The sequence below is a fragment of the Bubalus bubalis genome, chromosome 5, assembly GCF_019923935.1.
Source record: "Bubalus bubalis isolate 160015118507 breed Murrah chromosome 5, NDDB_SH_1, whole genome shotgun sequence".
Taxonomy (NCBI): Eukaryota; Metazoa; Chordata; class Mammalia; order Artiodactyla; family Bovidae; genus Bubalus; species Bubalus bubalis.
Window position 1 is genome coordinate 14,053,417 of NC_059161.1, and position 22,550 is coordinate 14,075,966.

Sequence of the window (22,550 nt, forward strand, 5' to 3'; positions counted from 1 at the left end):
CTGTAGCCCAGCCAGGCTCCTCTCTCCATGGGATTCTCCAGGCAAGAATACTGTAGTGGTTGCCATTTCCTTCTCCAGAATAATAACAATAGGCTCCACATACCTAATAATTGCCATGTGCCAAGGCTGATCTAGCAGCTTTACATTTATTCATGTTTTAAATGTTCCTAACAATCCAATGCAGAGAAGGCAATGGCACCCGGCTCCAGTACTCTTGCCTGGAAAATCCCTTGGACGGAGGAGCCTGGAAGGCTGCAGTCCATGGGGCCGCTGAGAGTCGGACACAACTGAGCGACTTCACTTTCACTTTTCCCTTTCATACATTGGAGAAGGAAATAGCAACCCACTCCAGTGTTCTTGCCTGGAGAATCCCAGGGGAACCTGGTGGGCTGCCATCTATGGGGCCACACAGAGTTGGACACGACTGAAGTGACTTAGCAGCAGCAGCAGCAACAATCCAATGAGTTAGATACTACTATTCTATCTGTTATACAGATGAGCAAAGAGGTTATACAAATTGCCCCAAGTCAGTGTCAGTAAAGGGAAGAAGCGAAGTTTGCACCCAGGCAATCTCGCTCTGTGTGAACTTCTAAGCTAAACAGTTCCTCAAAATGAAAACCTGAGAGATGCAATGCCTCACGTCTCAAGTGAGTCCCTGAAGAGACCAGGAATAAAATTTGGCTCACAGCTAAGATCGTCTTCTCATAACAAACCCAGAGTAATGGGAGCCTGATGGCTGGAAACTTCACTGTTTATGTCCCAAGTGTTCAGTACTTTCTTTGAGCATGAGAGGATTCATTTTCTTTTAAAAGCATCCAGCAGAATAAAATACTACAATTAGAAATGTAGTATGAGAGGCAACGGTGAACATGAGTTATGAAGAAAGTCTGCACACACTTTAATTAGAGCTACTGTTCCATCCTTTGTTTCTGCCTCTCTCTTCTGTCAAATCCCAGGACCAAACCTTTAGTGGATGGGTTAAATGCACATCAATTTACCCACAGAAAGTTTATTATCCCCATTTCAATTATTCATGGGCTTCCCAGGTGGTGCTAGTGGTAAAGAACGTGCCTGCCAATACAGGAGACATAAGAGATGCCAGTTCAATTCCTGGGTCAGGAAGATCCCCTGGAGGAAGGGCAAGGCAAACCACTCCAGTATTCCTGCCTAAAGAATCCCATGGGCAGAGGATCCTGGCGGGCTACAATCCACAGGGTCACAGAGAGTCAGACACAACTGAAGTGACTTAGCACACAATTATTCACGGTAAATCAACTGTTACAGTGTTCTGTTTACAAAGCAAAGTAAGGACATACTCAGTTCTAGCTGTTAAATTCAACACTCAAGAACCTCAAACTCTAGACATCCATCATTTATTACTTTATGGACATTTCCTGGCCTATGGAGAAAATCTAAAGCTGCAGATTTGTTTCAAACCTCCCTTAACCCCAGAGATTTAGTCAAATTAGTTCTGACCAGAAATTTCATCAGCTCCTCTTACTCAGTAAAAACAAAGAACATGATACAAACCCAGTACCTGTGTGAACCCATGATAAACACATCATTCACGGTCCAGGCGATCTTTGGTTTGGGATAACCTGTTGTAGAACACATGATGGAGACCTCAGATCCAGCTGTGAAGGACTGATTCTTGGGCATCACAGTGACTTTGGGCGGTTCTACAGATAAAAAGAACACACACAGCGTGAAATGCCAATGATGTCAGGAGCTTCCTCTATTAGCAAATTTGCAGACTTATTACTACCACACCTTTACTTTATAAACATTTATTTATTTTGCACTTCCAGGAGTTTGTTTATAAACAATAACAAAAAAGTTGCAGTTACTCAGCAGATGTGCTTCCCAAGGCAGGCAAGGAATGCAGACCCTGTTTTCCAGCTTTCAGCAGTTGTATGAGACCAGGGTCTGCTCTCCTCGCTTCCCCAGAGCCCCTCTTCTCCATGAAAGACTGATGCAGGCTGGGGCTGGGACCCCAAAGCTTGACTCTGTACCCCACAGGCCTGGGGAGGACCATAGAGGGCTTCATCGCCAGTCATTCATCCCAAGGTCGCGTAGCTCAGCCCAGCCCCGTCAGCCCACTGGAGCGGCAGCCTGATCCTACTCCCAGATCTTGGAGGCATGAGGGTGGGCAAGGCCTTGCCTTCAGAGCTTGGCAAGGGCCTGGCACACTCTCCTTTGAGGGCACATCAGGAATCTGGATCTGAGGTCAATGACAGGAAGAGGCCTCCACTTCCCTGCCCCCTGCATGCAAGGAGGAGAGCAGCAGGATTATGACAGAGGTATGAGGTCCTGGGGCAGGGATTCCTCTGTCCATTCTCTAGCCTGGTGGTCCTCATGGCCTGGTGGCAGGTGTCCATAACCTTGGCGACATCAGCCACAGGGAGGCTGCTGGGTAAGGGTGGTGTTCAGCACCTCCACCTTAATAGTTCCGAGGCCAAGAGTTTCTTCTTGCGGTTGTAGGAGAAGGTGGAGTCCAACATGGAGGGAAGGGGCAAACGAACTTAGATCACCAGGTAGAAGTCTCCTTTAGAAAAAGGCAGCAGGTCCCTATTGTCATTCCGAGTGCACGCGGAGCAGCACCACACTTGGAGGTTCTCCCTAACCACGCGCTAGACCACGTGGGCCATCAGGTCCTGGAGCACGGCCAGATGATGATGGGAGCAATGTTGAGGGATGGCAAAGTCATTCTGGCTTATACACAATCTGGCTTGAACTTTATGCTAGTGAGAGCAGCCTGTCGATGGATTACCAAACATGCATTGTACATCTGCTTTAACCATTAAAGAATGTATTTAAAAAATCAAAATGGAGTAACTGTGGTTCAAGCATTCAAAATGGAGACAGGTGGCCGCTGTGGATGTGGTTTCAGACAAGCTCCTGCATCACCAAGAACCTGAATCTTCTGAACTGCATCAGACTCAAGGACACCAACAGCTGTTCTCAAAACATCTACCAGCAGTTGCCAGCTGCAACCTTATGGTCTCAAGGTCTCCCCTTGTAACTATGCAACCATCTCTCCCCAAACAATCCTTGCTTAATAAGCATCCCTACTTCTTGCCAGTTCCAATCCTAATCTTGACAAACAACTTATGCAACACTGCGGTTTTTGCCTATATAAGCCTCCCTCATTTTGTACAATGATAATAATATTCTTGAATCTGTGTCTCCAAGGCCACTGTCCTCAGTTTGACTTGAATAAAACTCTCTTCTTTTCCTATTATAGACTGTTTACTGATTATCTGCATCAGCAATGAAGATGCCCCAAGGTACATGGTCAGGCCCATGTGCCCTGTGAAGAGCAGCTCCTGCTTGGCAACACTTGGGAAGGTCCTCCTTGAGACCCACTGTGCCCAGGATGCTCTAGTGGTTAGAAACAATGACACAGAAGTGGTCCACCTCCAGCTTCTGGTGGCCCTTTATCTCAAAGTGAATGGGAATATATACTTGAATATATATACTTGAAGGACTGGATGAACCACCTGATGATACTCACATTCTCTACTACCTGACCATGTTGACCTAGCAGGCAGGCAGGTGACCATGGCCACAGTGATGACCATGACACAGAGCAGGCAGTACAAAGGTGATCCTGGGTTAGAACTTGGCCCATGCAGCTCAGCTGCACAAGCAGCAACAGCAGTAGCAGCATGCAGTCAGCCACAGCAAGAGCTCCATGGCCAAGGCGGAACTGGGACCACACATGTATGGACCACACATGCCCTTGAAGCCTCGATGACACTGGCCTTAGGCTCCCCCCTGCTGGGCTCTGGCTGGGAAGGAGCTCTTAGGGTACTCTCCATCAGGGATCTGGCCCCATCAGTGCAGGAGAGATACCAAAAGCAATGAAAGCATGACAGGTAAATTGCTTTTGAGAGTAAAATGAATCTGATCCAAATGTTTCAGAGTCTCCACTGGTTACCACGGGGACCCTTGCTACTCTGCTCCAACTAGCTGACCACTGGCTTCCACCTGTTTGTCTGGAACTTCAATATAAACCTGTTTTCAGGTAAGGTCTCCAGACAGAGCCTTTTGCCTCTTTCTATATAGTGAACACAGGCTGAGAACCAAACTTGTCCTGACAGCAGCCTGCTTTGTTTGAATTGTTCTTTCCCTTTTTAATAAATTTTTTATAAATTTTGCTGAGGTTGAGGCCATGTCTTTCATATTATTCCATATTCCAGTATACTCCACAATATTTAACATCCCTTTCACATTGTCCAGTGACTTGTAAATAACAGAGACTTGAAACCATTGAGGGAACACAGGTCATTCCTAAACTCTAACTTGGTTCTGAGAATTGTTATGCCTGCCAACCTCTCAAGATCCGGCTATCTTGATCATCTGCCTCATGCCCATGGATTCACAACAGCTCAACTTAACAGAAAATATCCATTATTCAAAGTGCATATTACATTTTACTTCTGTGGCAGAAAAAAAAAAAAAAACTTCAAAAATGAAACGTTAAATCAGAAATTTATTATCTAAAAGGATACAAGAATTCTCTGGGGTAACTGGGATGCTGATAAGGCTGGTCTAATCAATTACATGTTTTACATCTATACTACTTTGGAGTAAGAATTAATCATCAACAAACGTATCATCAAAGAAATATTTAATGACTGCCTTTCTTTTTAAAGCCCGCTTATTTTTTTTTACATTTTATCGAAGTATAATTGACTTAAAATATTATATTAATTTCAGGTGTATAACATGATTATTTTTATAGTTAAGCACCACACAAAATTGTTATATTACTAACTAAATTCCCTGTGCTGTACATTATATCCCTGTGACTTGTTTAGTTTATAACTGATAGTTTAAATAATTTATTGGTGTAAATATGCCTCACTCAATAAGATAAAAATAAATTCATTTGCATGATGTCATGAGTATTAACAAAAATAAATTAATTCAGTAATATGCTTTTTGCACAATTATTATGTTCCAGGCTCTGTGCTAACTTACAGGGATACACCGATGAGCAAAACAGACAGGGTGTCAGTTTTCCACTTAACCAGGTTTTTACTACAAATGAATTTGAGAGTTCAGTTAATCAGTTAGATCTGGATATATTTGTGGTGTATCTTCATAATAAGTTGGTCTGCAAATTGTGGTTTGGCTTCACCAGGAAATGCTAGCCTGAGGAATCCCTATACATTTGAAAGAGATACAAATGGTGCCACTGGGCAGCTATACCATGGAACAAACCTAATTAGTGCCTAATTGCTAGCAGCTTCTAATCACTCACTCCCCTTTTTTTCCTGTTTATATTGTGTTTTTCAAATAATTTTGTCTTTGAAGTTAATGCTTAAGGGTTTTTCCGGCCAGCAGACTTGGTTGATAGCTGATACTATTCTATGGTTTCCTCTTAGTCAACAGAGGGCTGGAGAAACGTGTGAGGTCAAGGGCAGACTAGCCATAGCCAGTAAGTCCAAACTATGATTCCATCTGGAGTCCATCAATTCTGAAATGTTGGAGTACCACACATGTTGTGGGAGAGCTGCAGACAATCTTCAGGGGAAGAAGTGGAAAAAAACGAACACTTGTTTCTCTGTGGAATTTTTTGAATACCCACATTTACTCCCACCTTCCCCAAATAAAAGGTTTCTCATATCTACCTCATTTTGACATAGGATTGCTGCAAAGATTCAGCAGCTCCTGGGATTTTTGGCTAAACACGATGCCTTCCAGTGGCCTCTGCCAGAACTGGCTTGGCGTCCGTCCCAGCAAGAATCCCACTGGTAGGCTCTGTAGTTCAGATATCAAAGTGAAAATAAACGTCAGTTACCCAAACCAGGATGTAGTGAGCTAAGAGGTCATATCTGCAATAAAGCCTGGATATAGGGTGCTGTTCAGGGTCATGAAGCAAGTCTGTGTGCAACATACAGACGGGATGACATCATCCCACAGAAGGTGAGAAATTTACCACTGCCCTGGAAAAAATATTTCTGCTGACAATAAGAAAATCAGAAAGAATATGAACAACCATAGGCATGCATAACTGCATTTTGACCAAATAACTGTTGAATAAAAATGATCAGAATGATTCAGCTTTTACTTGATCAGGTTAAATAAGGATGTACTCTATATCCAGGTTTTATTGGAGAAATGACCTCTTAGCTCTCTACATCTTGGTTTGGGTAACTGACATTTATTTTCCCTTTGATATACAAACTGCAGAGCCCATCAGTGGGATTCTTGCTAGGAGAGATTGGCATCTCTCAACATAATCATTTCAACTGTTAGATTTTTTTTTTAATTCCTAGGGGAAAAAAGCTCATCTTGTTTTAATAAGACAGTTCTCATGAAGTAAGAAGAAGTTAAATTCCATCAAAGTCCAGAGTCCACTTTCAGGCTTTGAGGAGAAGTAATCCATTCTTAGTTGGCTTTCAACCTCATTTCAATACCACAGTCATTGACATTATCATCACCACCACTACGACCAGCCATCAGCACCATCATCCTAAATAACAACCTACTGCTCATTAGCCAGAGTGATGGGAATGTGGCACTCTGTTAGGTAACAAGGCATTAATTCATTCTTTATATTTTAACCACAACAAAAGAGAAATATGAAAGTTTTCATAATTCCCCACCAATGATTTTAAAATGTTAAACATAGATTAGGATACTAGGAATGAAAAACACTACTCTAAGACTTAGGCAAAATGCATCTTATATAAGAACATGAAAACAGCCATGGCTCCAACTGCAAAGACCAAGGAAGATAAAATCTCAACAAAGTCTTAAAAATCTCCAGCATCATCTTCATACACAGGAGGCAAATTTCCTGTTATTGGTAATTGGGTCTGATTTGTTGATGTTATGCCTCTGGTAGGAATTATCAAAGACAACACTTAAGGCCTTTCTCTTCAAGGTGGTTTAATCAGACATTGGTAATGATTTGAATTACTGAAACAATAATTTAACATACTTTCCATCACTGGTATATTTAGAGTCCTTTCACAAAACAAATATTTACTGAGTACCTACTATGTTTCTGACACTTGGTGACCTCAAAGATTTCACAGAATATTGTACACGAAAGTGTATTATATACAATTAGGGACTCAATCTCTTTCTAGTAGTCAGTTCATTGAAACAGGAAGGAGGGCAGAAGTTACTGAGTACCTACGTGCCAAGTATCTAACTCTAGACCCAGCATTTGTTTTCCTCAATAACCCTGTGAAGTGCTACTGTCACTTTACAGGTTAAAAAAAAAATAACTAAGACTCAAAATGGTTAAATAGTCCATGGTTTCAAAGTCAAACATGGTGTCTAGTCAAAGCTATGGTCTTTCCAGTAGTCATGTATGGATGTGAGAGTTGGACTATAAAGAAAAGCTGAGCACCGAAGAATTGATGCTTTTGAACTGTGGTGTTGGAGAACTCTTAAAAGTCCCTTGGAGTACAAGGATATCCAACCAGTCCATCCTAAAGGAGATCAGTCCTGAATGTTCATTGGGAAGGACTGATCCTGAAGCTGAAACCCCAATCCTTAGGCCACCTGATGCAAAGAACTGACTCACTGGAAAAGACCCTGATGCTGGGAATGATTGAAGGCAGGAGGAGAAGGGGACAACAGAGGATGAGATGGTTGGATGGCATCACCAACTCGATGGACTTGAGTTTGAGCAAGCTCTGGGAGTTGGTGATGGACAGGGAAGCAGTTCATGGGGTTTCAAAGAGTCAGACACAACTGAGTGAATGAAATGAACTGAACTGAATCCATGGCATCCATGGTATACTTTAATGGAGATAATAAAGGTATCTTAACTCATAGGGTTATTGTGGAATTAATATATTGAATACATGAAAAGTGAAAGTGCTCGTGTCTCAGTCATGTCCAACTCTTTGCAACCCCATGGACTGAAGCCCGCCAGACTCCTCTGTCCATGGAATTCTTCAGGCAAGAATACTGATGTGGGTAGCCATTCTCTTCTCCAGGGGATCTTCCAAACCTAGGAATCGAACCCAGGTCTCCTGCATTTCAGGCAGATTCTTTACAATCTGAGCCAGAGGGGAAGTCCATTGAATACATAAAACACTTTAAAAATTCCTGACAAATAATAGGCTCTCTGTAATTTTTGCTATTATCTATATTCCATTATATGGCAAAGTATGACAAAGAATGATAGAATAAGTACCACAGTATTTAAAATATGTATGTACAAATGTATTATCCAGACATTTACACATGAAACTTGATCAGAAATCTTCGGTTTGCATATAGTATTCAGTTACACATCCCAGTAGTAGATAATATTTATCATATGTTACTTGATTCCTCTGAAATTTGAGATGCTTCCATATATTCAAAATATATTAGAAATTTCAATAAAAATAGACAAATTTAATTTTACTGATGAAAAAAGACTAATACCTATGCCACCTGGCACATGCTAAAAAAGAGTTATGATGATGTAATGAGCATATGGTTCTGATAATATCAATTTCAATCTTAGTGAAGTAATTCTGGTCCTTAGGGACTTACTTCATCAATGAGCTTGAGAAATATTTCCTTTTTTATTACAAAATTCTCTCCAGTGACATGGTCTAATTAGTGACAGATATCTGCCCTTTCTTGACACCACAGAAGACGAATACTTCTCGTGTTCATACAGACATAGGAGGAGGAAAGGAGGCTTTGTCTGGCCCTTTGAGTTCCATGTGGCAGCACATGATTGTGGAGGAAATGTCAGCTCTGCGGCGACTGTGGTCAAATTTCACCAGGATGCCTATGTTCCGCTTCAAAAATCTTCCTCATAAAGGAGCAGTCAGTGGAGTCAACAGAAGATTTTTTTTCTCTTCCCAGATAAACAGGAAGAGAGTCTGTTTTTGTTTTTGTTTGTTTTGTTTTACTTAATCTTTAAGCCACTCTGTGCAGCATGTGGGATCTTATTTTCCCAACCAGGGATCGAACCCACACCTCTTGCACTGGAAGTGTGGAGTCTTAACCACTGGACCACCAGGGATGTCCCTACTCTGTTTTAAACAAAAGTTAAAACCCATTACATATAAATAAATACCACTCCACTTTTTCTCATTTTTATTCCTAACCCTGACAAGTAAAAAGCATTTGGAAATACAGAGGCCACTGTGACACCTTAGAAGTGATCAATTGTTTTAGCCTATCATAAAATTTTGCAAAACTCACATGATAGAATTCTTAAGTTAGGGTGACCTAGAGTAAACAATACCTTAATGATAACATCTCTATAAATTTTTTCACCAGATAATTATCAGATTTTGGTTTTGTAAGCAATCGTATGCTGGCATGTACTGTAACAGGAAAAGAAAGTACCTATATAATGAAGTCTAAAATTGTTGATGTGATTCAAATAATCCATTGAAGTTAATATGGAAACATCAAAGATAAGGTTGGTGACCCCAATGGGGTCTATTATTATTATTCTGAAGTCCATTCAGCAATTGAGGAGTATACATCTATTGGGTACAATTGTGTTTTTCTCTCTGTACAAGGCATTATGATTTAAAAAAAAAAAAAGGCAGTAAGTATTTCATAGTGCATATAATATGGTTAGGGGAAAACAAAATTTCACGATACATGAAATTTATCATGACTTTAAGTGCAGAATTGCATAGCAAAAAAATAAAAGTTCTACAGAATACCAGTTAAAAAGAGATTAACAACATTCAGAAAGGAGGGCTTAGCATTTCATCATAGGTAGGATGTAAGTGGACTCCAGGAGATGGTAAGGGACAGGGAAGCCTGGCATGATGCAGAGCATGGGGTCGCAAAGAGTCAGACACAACTTGGGGACTGAACAACCACAGGATACAGGTAGGGAGCATGAAAGTCAAAGCGCTCTGTGAGCTAAGCCATGGAGCTAGAATGAGAACGAGGTAACCTGGAGGCAGTCAGGACATGCCTGTGACTCGAGTATGAGAAGTGGAATTGAGGGAAATCACATAGTGGTGGAAAGTGACAGGGCAGGGGCTGGAGTTGAAATGTGTATGTGTGTGTCTGTGTGCACTCAGCCGTGTGCGTGTCTGCGTGTGAGCGTGTGCTCAGCTATGTCCAACTCTCTGTGACACCCCCATGGACTGTAGCCCACCAGATGCACTAGGACACAGGGATTCACTGAAGGTACAACGACATGGAGCGTGACAGAAAACATTCAGTGACCAGAAAAACGCAGTTCTAGGGCCTTCCCTGGTGGTTCAGTGGCTAAGACTTCACTTCCCCATGCAGGGGGTGAGGGTTCGATCCCTGGTCAAAGAGCTAAGGTCCCATGTCTTGCGGCCAAAACCCCAGAACATAAAAACTACAGAAGCCAATACTGTAACAAATTCAACAGACTTAAAAAATGGAAAAAACAAAACCTCGGTTCTGGAAACTTGAAGACAGGATAAGAGTAGTATCTATCTATCTTTTTGAGAAATTCTATACAACGAAAGATTCAAATCTCATATATAACCACCAAAAATTATCTGCCTGATACTAATCTGACATGAAATATAGCAGCATCAGTAATATTCTATGGGTAAAAGTTAATAGATTATCTACTTGTCATCAATAATTAGAGGCGAACCCTCAAAAAGCAAGTTCAAGTATTCAGCTACCCAGATTAAGGAAATGTGAATAAAAGAAAAGGCATATGGATATCTAATTCTTTTAGGGTAAACAGTTTTCATATATTGAAAGGAAACATTTTTATTTTTTTCTTGGCCATACATGGTTTTATGTGAATAAAGGGTGAAGATAAAATACTGAAAGTATTATTAAAAGAAAGTTGGCTTGTGGAAGACTCCAAAGTGTAAATTTTATTCCAAGGTAATTAGGAAACCACAAAAAGGGTTTGAATAGATGGACATTTAAATTAATATTTAGGGGAAATACACCTGATGGTACTATGGAGTAGAGTGGGGCAACAAAATCAGAAGAAAGGAAGTCCATAACAAGAGAATTTTTATGGATTTAGTTTAGGCATGTGCATCACAAGGAGGATAAGGATAATGCCAGTGGAGATAACAAAAAAGGTAGTGATATTAGGGGCAGTGAAGAACTGAACTAACCACGCATAGAGTAAGTGAGAGGCACCTTGGCAGAAAAACATCATTACATCTGGGATAATTCCATTTGAACTTGAAATTTTCCATTAGATCATTCACACAGATCCCTATTAGCATTGCCAATCACCCACTGATTCCATCGTCAGGCTGTAGAAAATATGTCCTAAATAGATGTCCATAAATTAAAAAGGCATGGGAAATCCAATGTTAAAAACTGATGCATTGTGTTTGTGTGGCCTGGGAAAAAGGGGGGTGAGGGGGGTGGAGAGAGAGAGGAGAGAGAGAGAGGCATGATTCCTGAAAATAGATCTCAAGCACCCTACTTCTGGTCTAAAGCTTTCCTTATCCCCAGAGCAAATCAGATTAACAGAATCAACCATGAAAAGATTTTTACCTCAATAATTTTTCATGTTCAAAAGAAACAGGATTGTAAAGTTTTAGAAGCTTTTATTTCCCTCCTCCGGAGAAGGCGATGGCACCCCACTCCAGTACTCTTGCCTGGAAAATCCCGTGGACGGAGGAGCCCAGTAGGCTGCAGTCCATGGGGTCGCTCAGAGTCGGACAGGACTGAGCGACTTCACTTTCACTTTTCACTTTCATGCATTGGAGCAGGCAATGGCAACCCACTCCAGTGTTCTTGCCTGGAGAATCCCAGGGACCGGGAGCCTGGTGGGCTGCCGTCTATGGGGTCACACAGAGTTGGACACGACTGAAGCGACTTAGCAGCAGTAGCAGCAGCACTTCCCTCCTCCAAAAGGATTTATGCCCCAAATGAACCTAACAGAACAAGGGATTATCAATTGTTTACATAGGCATAAAAATTACATTCTTAAAAAAAAAAGTATTTCAAGGCTATAAATTGATCCCTGGGATGTAAGATTAACAAACTTCTAAATGTTCCTAACGATAACTTTACGTCATGAGGAATTAAGACTCTGATGAGAAGAAAGATACTCCATTAACTAGTTTTTAGTATTGTTTTTTTTCTTACTTGAGGTCTCACAAGAAAAGGTAAGTAAAGATCCTCATTTTAGAGATAATTAAAACCTACATTCAGTCCAACCACTTAATTGACTTGCATATCTGAACACATAATAAAACTGTTTTACAACTATTCCCCAGTTTATTTTTCTTTGTGAATAATATATTCCCTTAAAATATTGGCATGACTTAACATCAGCAGCCATGCTACATGAGAAGTTGGAAGATAATTAGTATTTAATTACTGAACTTCATTTCCATGGAGTCCTACAGCCTGAAATGTATTTTACAGAATCTATGACCCTTCTAAAAATCAGTATTTACTACAGAAAAAACTAGCTTCAAAAGGTTACATAATGACTCTCATTGAGAGTGCTGAGAACTGTAGTTAGTAGCTGTGTCCTATTCTAAAAGATGCATACCTACCTATACAGCTCACTTATTTAAAACATATTGATATTGTTTGAAAATGTATTATTATTTCAGTTTCTGAGTAGGAAGATAACTTTAGCTAGTTTTAGTGAAAACTAATTTTATTTTATTTTTTTAATTCTTTTATTTTTTAACTTTACAATATTGTATTGGTTTTGCCATATATCAAAATGAATCCACCACAGGTTTACATGTCTTCCCCATCCTGACCCCTGCTCCCTCCTCCCTCCACATACCATCCCTCTGGGTCGTCCCAGTGCACCAGCCCCAAGCATCCAGTATCGTGCATCGAACCTGGACTGGCAACTCGTTTCATATATGATATTATACATATTTCAATGCCATTCTCCCAAATCATCCCACCCTCTCCCTCTCCCACAGAGTCCAAAAGACTGTTCTATACATCTGTGTCTCTTTTGCTGTCTCGTATACAGGGTTATTGTTACTATCTTTCTAAATTCCATATATATGCGTTAGTATACTATATTGGTGTTGGTAACTAATTTTAAAACGTGAAGTTTGCATAATGAAACTAACACAGTGTCTCTAAGAATGATTTAAAGTAAATAGATATGCTTGTTCACTCAACTTTTCCTCAATCTTCAATGAGGAGAAACAGCAATGGAATATATTAAGATTTTTAAGTTTTTTCAGGACTACTAGTCAGCTTGCATAAGTGGCCAGGGATTCTTTTCAAAAAGCAAAGGATGAAAATTTAAAACTAACAAGTCAGCCAAACAAACAAAACAGACCTAGGCAATAAGTCAAGAGTACTGAAATTCCAAAGATATGGAGTCAAACGCAACAGTTTCAAATGAAATCTCATCAATGGAAATATGAAGGCCTGGCTACAACTTTTCCAAAATGGCAGAATTATTGCTGAATGGCAGTAACTCAAACGAATTATGATACTGGTTATTCTACATGGCAGCAGCAACAAGTTTCCTAAATTTCTGCTCTTCCTCTATCTGCCTTTTTTTCTCCAGAAAAACTAGAGTTGTATACACTATCTACATGCCTATTTAAATTCAAATTTAAAAATGCTAAAGCTCAATCAAATTTCACAAACAGGCTCCATGGGTGCATTAGCCATAGTTCAAGTACTCTACTACCACATACAGCTGGTAGCTATTATGTGGGCCCAGCACAGATACACAACATTTCCATCATTATAAAAAGTTTTTGTGGACAGTGTTGGACTAGAGAAAAAATATTAAATCTCAAGAGAAGGTCACTAACTCAATGACTTATCAGTAGGTGGGTACAACAGCAGTAAAACACACTGATTTAGCTTAATTCAATTCAAACAGGTGAAGACTAAATATTGACAGTTATATGCTAGATTTGTAAAATATTCCACACCCACATCCCAGTGTGGTTATGAAATTCAGGGAATAAGACAAAGGCAGGGACTCCCTGGTGGGCCAGTAACCACTGAGCCACGTTTGATCCCACGTCTGTGAAGATCCTACCTGCCATGGAGCAACTAAGCCCACACACCACAACTGCTGAAACCCTTGAGCCGAAACAAGAGAAGCTACCACAACGAGAAGCCCACACGCCACAAGAGGAGGAGCCACCGCTCGCCACGACTAGAGAAAGCCTGTACACAGCAACAAAGACTCAGCACAGCCAAAAGTAAAAAAATAAAACAAAAATAAAAATTTTTAAATAGAAAGGCAATAATTTTAGAGATAAGCAATGATAAATTTAAGTCATATTCTCTTTTAATGACAAAAATCTTCATAGCATATACATGCATCAAGACTTCTTTAAAATTTACAACTTTTATTTTTCCAATATAAAATACAGGAATATGTAAATGTACCAAATGTTTGCTGGCTTGATACCCATTTTAGATAATTCCTAATGTAAAATTATTACACATTATCCTTATTTCCATTTAATATTAAATTTTTTCTTTCCTTAACAACAACTACAAGAAGTCATGAATTTGGGAGCTTCTTTGGATGATGAGCTAAAACAGATTAAGACAATAAATAAGATTCATAAGAAAGAAAGAATTTTTAATTTAGTTTTTCCTTAGAAAATCTTCAACTAAATGATAACTAGTGTTGCCTGCTGTGTTGCCTTTTCTTTAGTGGGACTTTATAACAATTTCCCCCAATCACAGAATTTCCAAAGAGGAAGGCCAAATTTAGACATATCAATATAGTCTCATTTAACTTGGCAGGGGGGAGAGGCAAATCACAATTACCATTATTACTTTTTGGCATCTAGAAGGATATTATTAAAGTGTTATATATACTTATTGTACTTAGAACTCCTAATTCAGAATAAAGTATGGCAAGAATACCTTTTGACTATAAAAAGTTAAGTACATTCAAACAATAGAATATTATTCAGTGTTAAAAATAAATGAGTGATCAAGCTATGAAAAGACATGGAGGAATTTTAGTGAAAGGAGCCAATCACTAATAGCTACTTACTGAATGATTCCACATGTATGACATTTTGAAAAGGCAGAAGTATAGAGATCGTAAAAAGATAAGTAGTTTCAAGGGGTTGAGGAGGTGGGAGAAATAGATGAACAGGCAGAGAGGACATTTAAGGCAGTTAAAATATTCTGCATGGTTACTGTAATGATGAATACATATTACTAGACATTTGCCAAACCCACAGAGTGTACAACACCAAAAGTGAACACTAATGTAAATTATGGACTCTGGATGACTATGGTGTGTTAACCCAGGTTCATCACTTGTTAAAATGTTCCACTCTGGTGGGGGATGTTTATAATAGGGGAGGTCATGCATGTGTTGGGGCATGGGGCATCTGGGAAATTTCTGTACCTTCCTTCTAATTTTGCTGTGACGCTAAAACTGCTCTGAAAAAAAAAAAAAAAGCCTTTTAAAAAATGTGGTTACCCATTTTACAAAAAAGGGATTATTTTACAAATTATCATGCAACAGTCATAGAATCAAAAGCATATGAAAGTGGAGCTACATAGCATTTTTCTTGAAGGGAAAAAATTTAAAATCTGGCAATTCATTTATTTTGCTAGACAAATTCATTTGCTACCTTACTTATCTTATCAGGAAAGCAACTCACAATGGGATTGGAAGAACATTTGGTCTCCAGAGTCCAATTTGAGTCACAATCTCCCATCCTTCCAGCTGTCACTTCCTGACTCCCACATTTCCCTACACCAAGTTCATCAGGGCCTCAACTCCTTTGAACCTTCTTTTTTTATTTCAATCTATCAGACCATGGCTTTAACCCTCTCTTCTTTCTTGATCTGGTCTAAACTCCCCAGAGCATTACTACACACTACAAACACTTTTCTCAATTACTTTGTATTTTGCTGAACCAAATCACAAAACCCCAAACCTAAATAATTCTTCTTTGTGTATATTGAAAAGATGATTGAAGATGGCAGGAAAAAGAAAAATCACACCATCATGGGAAAACAACTACCTATTCAGCCTTGCCTTTACTCTCAGCAAGCCCATATTTCTGTGTCCTCATTCTTCCATGGAATTGTGCATGTAGTGTTCATCTAGAAAGGCTTTTATGACTTCTACCTAACAAATACTGACTCATAATCCAGTAGATACTTCAGACACCATCTCCTGAATGAAACCCTTCTCAAACTCCACTCATTACTGAGATAGTATGCAAGGATCCTGAAGTTCCTATCCACTTGCGTAATAAATATTTTTAAAATTTACTTATATCCTTTCTTCTACTTTGAACTTACTAAAGGGAAGGATGCCATTTTCATTTATATTCTTGGCAGGGAGCAGAATGCCTAGCACAAATTTTCAGTGAATACAAGAATGAATGAATGGACAAATGAGATACCTTTTTACAAAGGTATTTTTAGTCAAGGCACTTTGTATATTTCAGTATTGATTTCATTATTATGGGAAAAAATATACCTGACACAAGAGAAGACTCTACACATGGACATCACCAGATGGTGAACACTGAAATCAGATTTATTATATTCTTTGCAGCCAAAGATGGAGAAGCTCTACACAGTCAGCAAAAACAAGACCGGTAGCTGACTGTGGCTCAGATCATGAACTCATTATTGCCAAATTCAGACTGAAATTGAAGAAAGTAGGGAAAACCACTAGATCATTCAGGTATAACCTAAATCAAATTCCTTATGATTATACAGTACAAGTGAGAAATAGATTTAAGGGACTAGTACAAGTGAGAAATAGATTTAAGGGACTAGATCTGATAGATAAGAGTGCCTGATGAACTATGGATGGAGGTTCATTACATTGCACAGGAGACAAGGATCAAGACCATCCCCATGGAAAAGAAATGCAAAAAAGCAAAATGGCTGTCTGGAGAGGCCTTACAAATAGCTGTGAAAAGAAAAGAAGTGAAAAGCAAAGGAGAAAAAGAAAGATATAAACATCTGAATGCAGAGTTCCAAAGAATAGCAAGGAGTGATAAGAAAGCCTTCCTCAGCGATCAATGCAAAGAAATAGAGGAAAACAACAGAATGGGAAAGACTAGAGATCTCTTCAAGAAAATTAGAGATACCAAGGGAACATTTCATGCAAAGATGGGCTTAATAAAGGACAGAAATGGTATGGACCTAACAGAAGCAGAAGATATTAAGAAGAGGTGGCAGAAATACACAGAAGAACTGTACAAAAAAGATCTTCACAGCCCAGATAATCACGATGGTGTGATCACTGACCTAGAGCCAGACATCCTGGAATGTGAAGTCAAGAGGGCCTTAGAAAGCATCACTATGAACAAAGCTAGTGGAGGTGATGGCATTCCAGTTGACCTATTTCAAATCCTGGAAGATGACGCTGTGAAAGTGCTGCTCTCAATATGCCAGCAAATTTGGAAAACTCAGCAGTGGCCACAAGACTGGAAAAGGTCAGTTTTCATTCCAATCCCAAAGAAAGGCAATGCCAAAGAATGCTCAAACTACTGCACAACTGCACTCATCTCACACGCCAGCAAAGTAATGCTCAAAATTCTCTAAGCCAGGCTTCAGCAATACATGAACTGTGAATTTCCAGATGTTCAAGCTGGTTTTAGAAAAGACAGAGGAATCAGAGATCAAATTGCCAACATCTGCTGGATCATGGAAAAAGGAAGAGAGTTCCAGCAAAACATCTATTTCTGCTTTATTGACTATGCCAAAGCCTTTGACTGTGTGGATCCCAATAAACAGTGGAAAATTCTAAAAGAGATGGGAATATCAGACCACCTGACCTGCCTCTTGAGGAACCTGTATGCAGGTCAGGAAACAACAGTTATAACTGGACATGGAACAACAGATGGGTTCCAAATAGGAAAAGGAGTACGTCAAGGCTGTATATTGTCACCCTGTTTATTTAACTTCTATGCAGAGTACATCATGAGAAACGTTGGGCTGGAAGAAGCACAAGCTGGAATCAAGATTGCCAGGAGAAGTATCAATAACCTCAGATATGCAGATGACACCACCCTTATGGCAGAAAAGTGAAGAGGAAAAAAAAGCCTCTTGATGAAATTGAAAGAGGAGAGTGAAAAAGTTTGTTTAAAGCTCAACATTCAGAAAACTAAGATCATGGCATCTGGTCCCATCACTTCATGGGAAGTTGATGGGGCAACAGTGGAAATAGTGTCAGACTTTTATTTTTTTGAGCTCCAAAATCACTGCAGATGGTGATTGCAGCCATGAAATTAAAAGACGCTTACTCTTTGGAAGGAAAGTTATGACCAAGCTAGATAGCATATTATGACCAACCTAGATAGCATATTCAAAAGCAGAGACATTACTTTGCCAGCAAAGATCCATCTAATCAAAGCTATGGTTTTTCCAGTGGTCATGTATGGATGTGAGAGTTGGAGTGTGAAGAAAGCTGAGCGCCAAAGAATTGATGCTTTTGAACTGTGGTGTTGGAGAAGACTCTTGAGAGTCTTGGACTGCAAGGAGATCCAACCAGTCCATTCTGAAGATCGGCCCTGGGATTTCTTTGGAACGAATGATACTGAAGCTGAAACTCCAGTACTTTGCCCACCTCATGCGAAGAGTTGACTCATTGGAAAAGACTCTGATGCTGGGAGGGATTGGGGGCAGGAGGAGAAGGGGACGACAGAGGATGAGATGGCTGGATGGCATCACAGACTCGATGGACATGAGTTGGTGTGAACTCTGGGAGTTGGTGATGGACAGGAAGGCCTGGCGTGCTGCAATTCATGGGGTCGCAAAGAGTCGGACACGACTGAGCGACTGATGGGAAAATCAATAGCATACATCAGGATCCCATCAATATAACAGTGATCAGCTTTGTAGTCACAATAACCAAATGCCCCTAACATATCACACCTCCCACTTTGTGCATTAGTTCTAATTCCATTTTTATTTACCAAAGCTCCTTCCTCATGTATAAAAATAGCAAGTCATTATGCTTTTCCTGTATTATATCTATCTAAACGTTAGAAACAGAATTTTCCTAGTTTAATTCTTAATTTAGAAAATAACTCAAACATTAATCAATGTTTCAAGGGAATTAGAAACAGAATTTTCTCTTTAGTTGAATTCTTAATTTATAAAATAATTCAAAGAAACATTAATTAATGTTTCAAGGGAATCTGAATCAAATAAAATGGTAGTACATGTTCTGACAAAAGGATTTTTCAGACTTGGCAATAGTTGCTTTGCCTAACTAAGCACTCTGCTTCTCGTTCAGTCTTCTCACAGACGTGTGCAATACTATGTGCTCTAGATAACTAATGAGAACAGACTGCATGGCATGGAGAAGTCCACCGAACGCTCTGTGGTGACCTAAATGGGAAGGAAATCCAAGGAAGAGGAGATACATGTTTACGTGTGGATGACTCATTTTGCTGGACAGCAGAAACAAACACTGTGAAGCAGCTATACGTCAATAAAGAAATTAACATTATGTCAGGCACCAAAGACACAAAACTGAAGAAAACTGGGTCGTGCCCTAATGTAGCTTACAGCCTAGTCATCTTACAGGTTCTCTGCGTGCATACTCACAGTTCTCTCTCTGCTAGGCTCTTCCTTACCAGCCACTCTACCAGAACTTAAGTCAAAAGGGTCACTAAACTGTTTCATTTTTTTAGTTAGATTTAGATTTCCAGCTATTTGTGACTCATGTGCCAGCAATTTATAGACACTTTGTATCTTTTCTATTTAAAAATTTTTACTTCAGTACTCAATTTCCTACAGATACTGAAAAATCCTTTCTCTATTTTTAAACTTTCTTCTACCCACCTGTGCCTTAGGCCTGTTAACTGCACGCACAGGCATTTCTATATATTATGCAGAACAATGGAAAGACCGAGTTCAGATCTAGGCTCTGCCACCTGCTGGCTTTATAACCTAGGGCAAGCCACTAACTCCGCAGATGCTCTTCATCTTTATGGGTAAAATACAGATATCAATACAAATACACACAACATGTGAGAGTTAGATGATATAATGTATGTCACAAATTCTCAAACATTTTTAAATGTCTGTAGTTTCATCTGGATAATTTAGTGGATTGAAGCGCTTGCTGATTCATCTGTCCTATCTCATCCAGCAGTCCCTGCACTGTAAAAGGTATCAGCTTCCATCATTTAACCTCCCTGACATCTGGACATCTTTCTAGCTCACTTAAATCCAACAGATCAGATCAGATCAGTCGCTCAGTCACGTCCGACTCTTTGCGACCCCATGAATCGCAGCACGCCAGGCCTCCTGTCCATCACCAACTCCCAGAGTTCACTGAGACTCACGTCCATCGAGTCAGTGATGCCATCCAGCCATCTCATCCTCTGTCATCCCCTTCTCCTCCTGCCCCCAATCCCTCCCAGCATCCGAGTCTTTTCCAATGAGTCAACTCTTGGCATGAGGTGGCCAAAGTACTGGAGTTTCAGCTTTAGCATCATTCCTTCCAAAGAAATCCCAGGGCTGATCTCCTTCAGAATGAACTGGTTGGATCTCTTTGCAGTCCAAGGGACTCTCAAGAGTCTTCTCCAACACCACAGTTCAAAAGCATCAATTCTTTGGCGCTCAGCCTTCTTCACAGTCCAACTCTCACATCCATACATGACCACAGGAGAAACCATAGCCTTGACTAGACGGACCTTTGTTGGCAAAGGAATGTCTCTGCTTTTGAATATGCTATCTAGGTTGGTCATAACTTTCCTTCCAAGGAGTAAGCGTCTTTTAATTTCATGGCCGCAGTCACCATCTGTCAGGTCTGGCTTAATATACATTTTTTTCCCATGGTCTAGTTTTGCTCAAAATTATAATGTCCTTGGTGTAAAACTTCTTTATAATAATTTCTCATATACTTGAAGTATTTGTTAGGTCATCACATCTCTTTTTCTTTTACAATGCAAATAACTAATTCTTTAGACTTTCTTATAACTTCCACTTAAAAACATTTCAGTAAAGTTTCTGTCTTCTATGTTTTAGAGAAATAGGGTTCTTTCTATCTGCAATTAAAGTGATCTGAGATCCAGAGAAGGAGAAATATCAAATGACATCCCTTATATGTGGAATATAAAAACAAATGATAAAAAGGAACTTACTTTAAAAACAGTCATAGAGTTAGAGAAGGAACTTACAGTTGCCAGCAGGTAAGGATGGGGAAAGGGATATTTAGGGAATTGGGGATCGACATGTACACACTGCTATATATAAAGTGGATAACCAACAAGGACCATATATAGCACGTGGAACTCTGTTCGGTGTTACATGGCAGCCTGGAAGGGATGGGAGTTTGGGGAAGAATGGATACATGTATCTGTATGGTTGAGTCCCTTTGCTGTTCACCTGAAACTATCACAACATTGTTAATAATTGGCCAAACCTGAGTACAAATTAAAAAGTTTAAAAAATAATAAATTTTAAAAAGTGGTGTAAGATCTATGCAAGATATAGATACCTTGCATGAAAGACAAAAACAATGAAATGCGCAATATTAATTTTTTTTTACATTTTAACTGTATGGAATTGAATCATATTATAACAGAAGCTTGCCCCGAACCATGGAGTCAGTAGAATACATTCATCAGATGAAGTTAATATTAAACTTTTCTCTTCATAAAGTTTACAGTCAGCATAGAAAGACTCAGGAAAGCAAATATTTCTATAGGAAAACTACATATTCCTTGGATATCATTGCAGGAAATACATGATGTAAAATACCCCTAGCATATTTTCCTTCAAATCTTAAAACCTGAAACATCCTCTTTATCAGATCCCTAGTACAGAAATCACCAAAACCTAGTATTTTAAGAAAGCATCTTACTCATGTGTGCTGATTCACACTGAGACATCAAAGAACGAAGGAACTGAATAAAATTAACTTTTGACAACCAGTAATGATTTGGAAGTTTTAAGAGAACGATTTACGGCACTAGTATTTAAAGCAGACATATATGTGTCTCGGGTCAACCTCCAAAAATAAAAGCTTAACTAGGAAGACTTCAATGTATTGAAATGTCTAGGAAAACAGATGAACTAATTAAATTCAATTCTTATTATTCAAACATGGATTCAGACTTCTATAAATCAAAATGTTCTCCTGTGAAAAGCATGCAAAGGGGAAATATAAGGGGATTTTCAAGACTCCCTAACTGGGCTATTCATTATAAGAAAACCTAATTTAATTGTCAATTGATACTCTTCATTTCTCCTTTTGCTTTTCCTCATTTTGGTTCAGAAATTATTTAAAATAGATGACTCTGTGATATAATCCTATAAAATTCCAGACCCATAAACTTTTAAATATGATTTTGTATACTGTCAAAACTTCTACCAACACTTTTTTGAGAAATTATTATTTCCTAATTTCTTAACTATTTCATATTTTTATATTATCTCCTATTGACTTTCTAAATTTTATCTTAATTATTTTAAATATAAAAGTTATAAAGCAAAGTCATAGAATATTTAGCAAAGAAACAAAGAAAATATATTACTCACACATAATTTGATCTCCCTAATACAATTAACACCAGAATTTTCAAAACTTTCAAAATCCTGTGTATACAAAGTTTTAAGAAAATTCATCTCTATTACTTTTTTTTCAAGTACAGAACAGCAAAGTTAAGAAGTTGCTTATAGTTCCA

General features: G+C 39.1%; 1 protein-coding gene across 6 annotated transcripts in view; it reads right to left on the reverse strand.

Moving 5' to 3' along the window:
* Nucleotides 1–22,550, reverse strand: part of HMCN1 (hemicentin 1) — a 546,437-nt gene that overhangs the window by 291,148 nt on the left and 232,739 nt on the right. For 5 of the 6 annotated variants that reach the window (XM_044942718.2, XM_044942717.2, XM_044942719.2 and 2 more), the window contains exon 12: nucleotides 1,538–1,679. In XM_044942718.2, the coding sequence (XP_044798653.2) occupies nucleotides 1,538–1,679 (142 nt within the window). Of the gene's footprint in view, nucleotides 1–1,530; nucleotides 1,680–22,550 lie in introns of all 6 variants that reach the window. The other variant, XM_044942720.2, reaches the window with a different exon arrangement.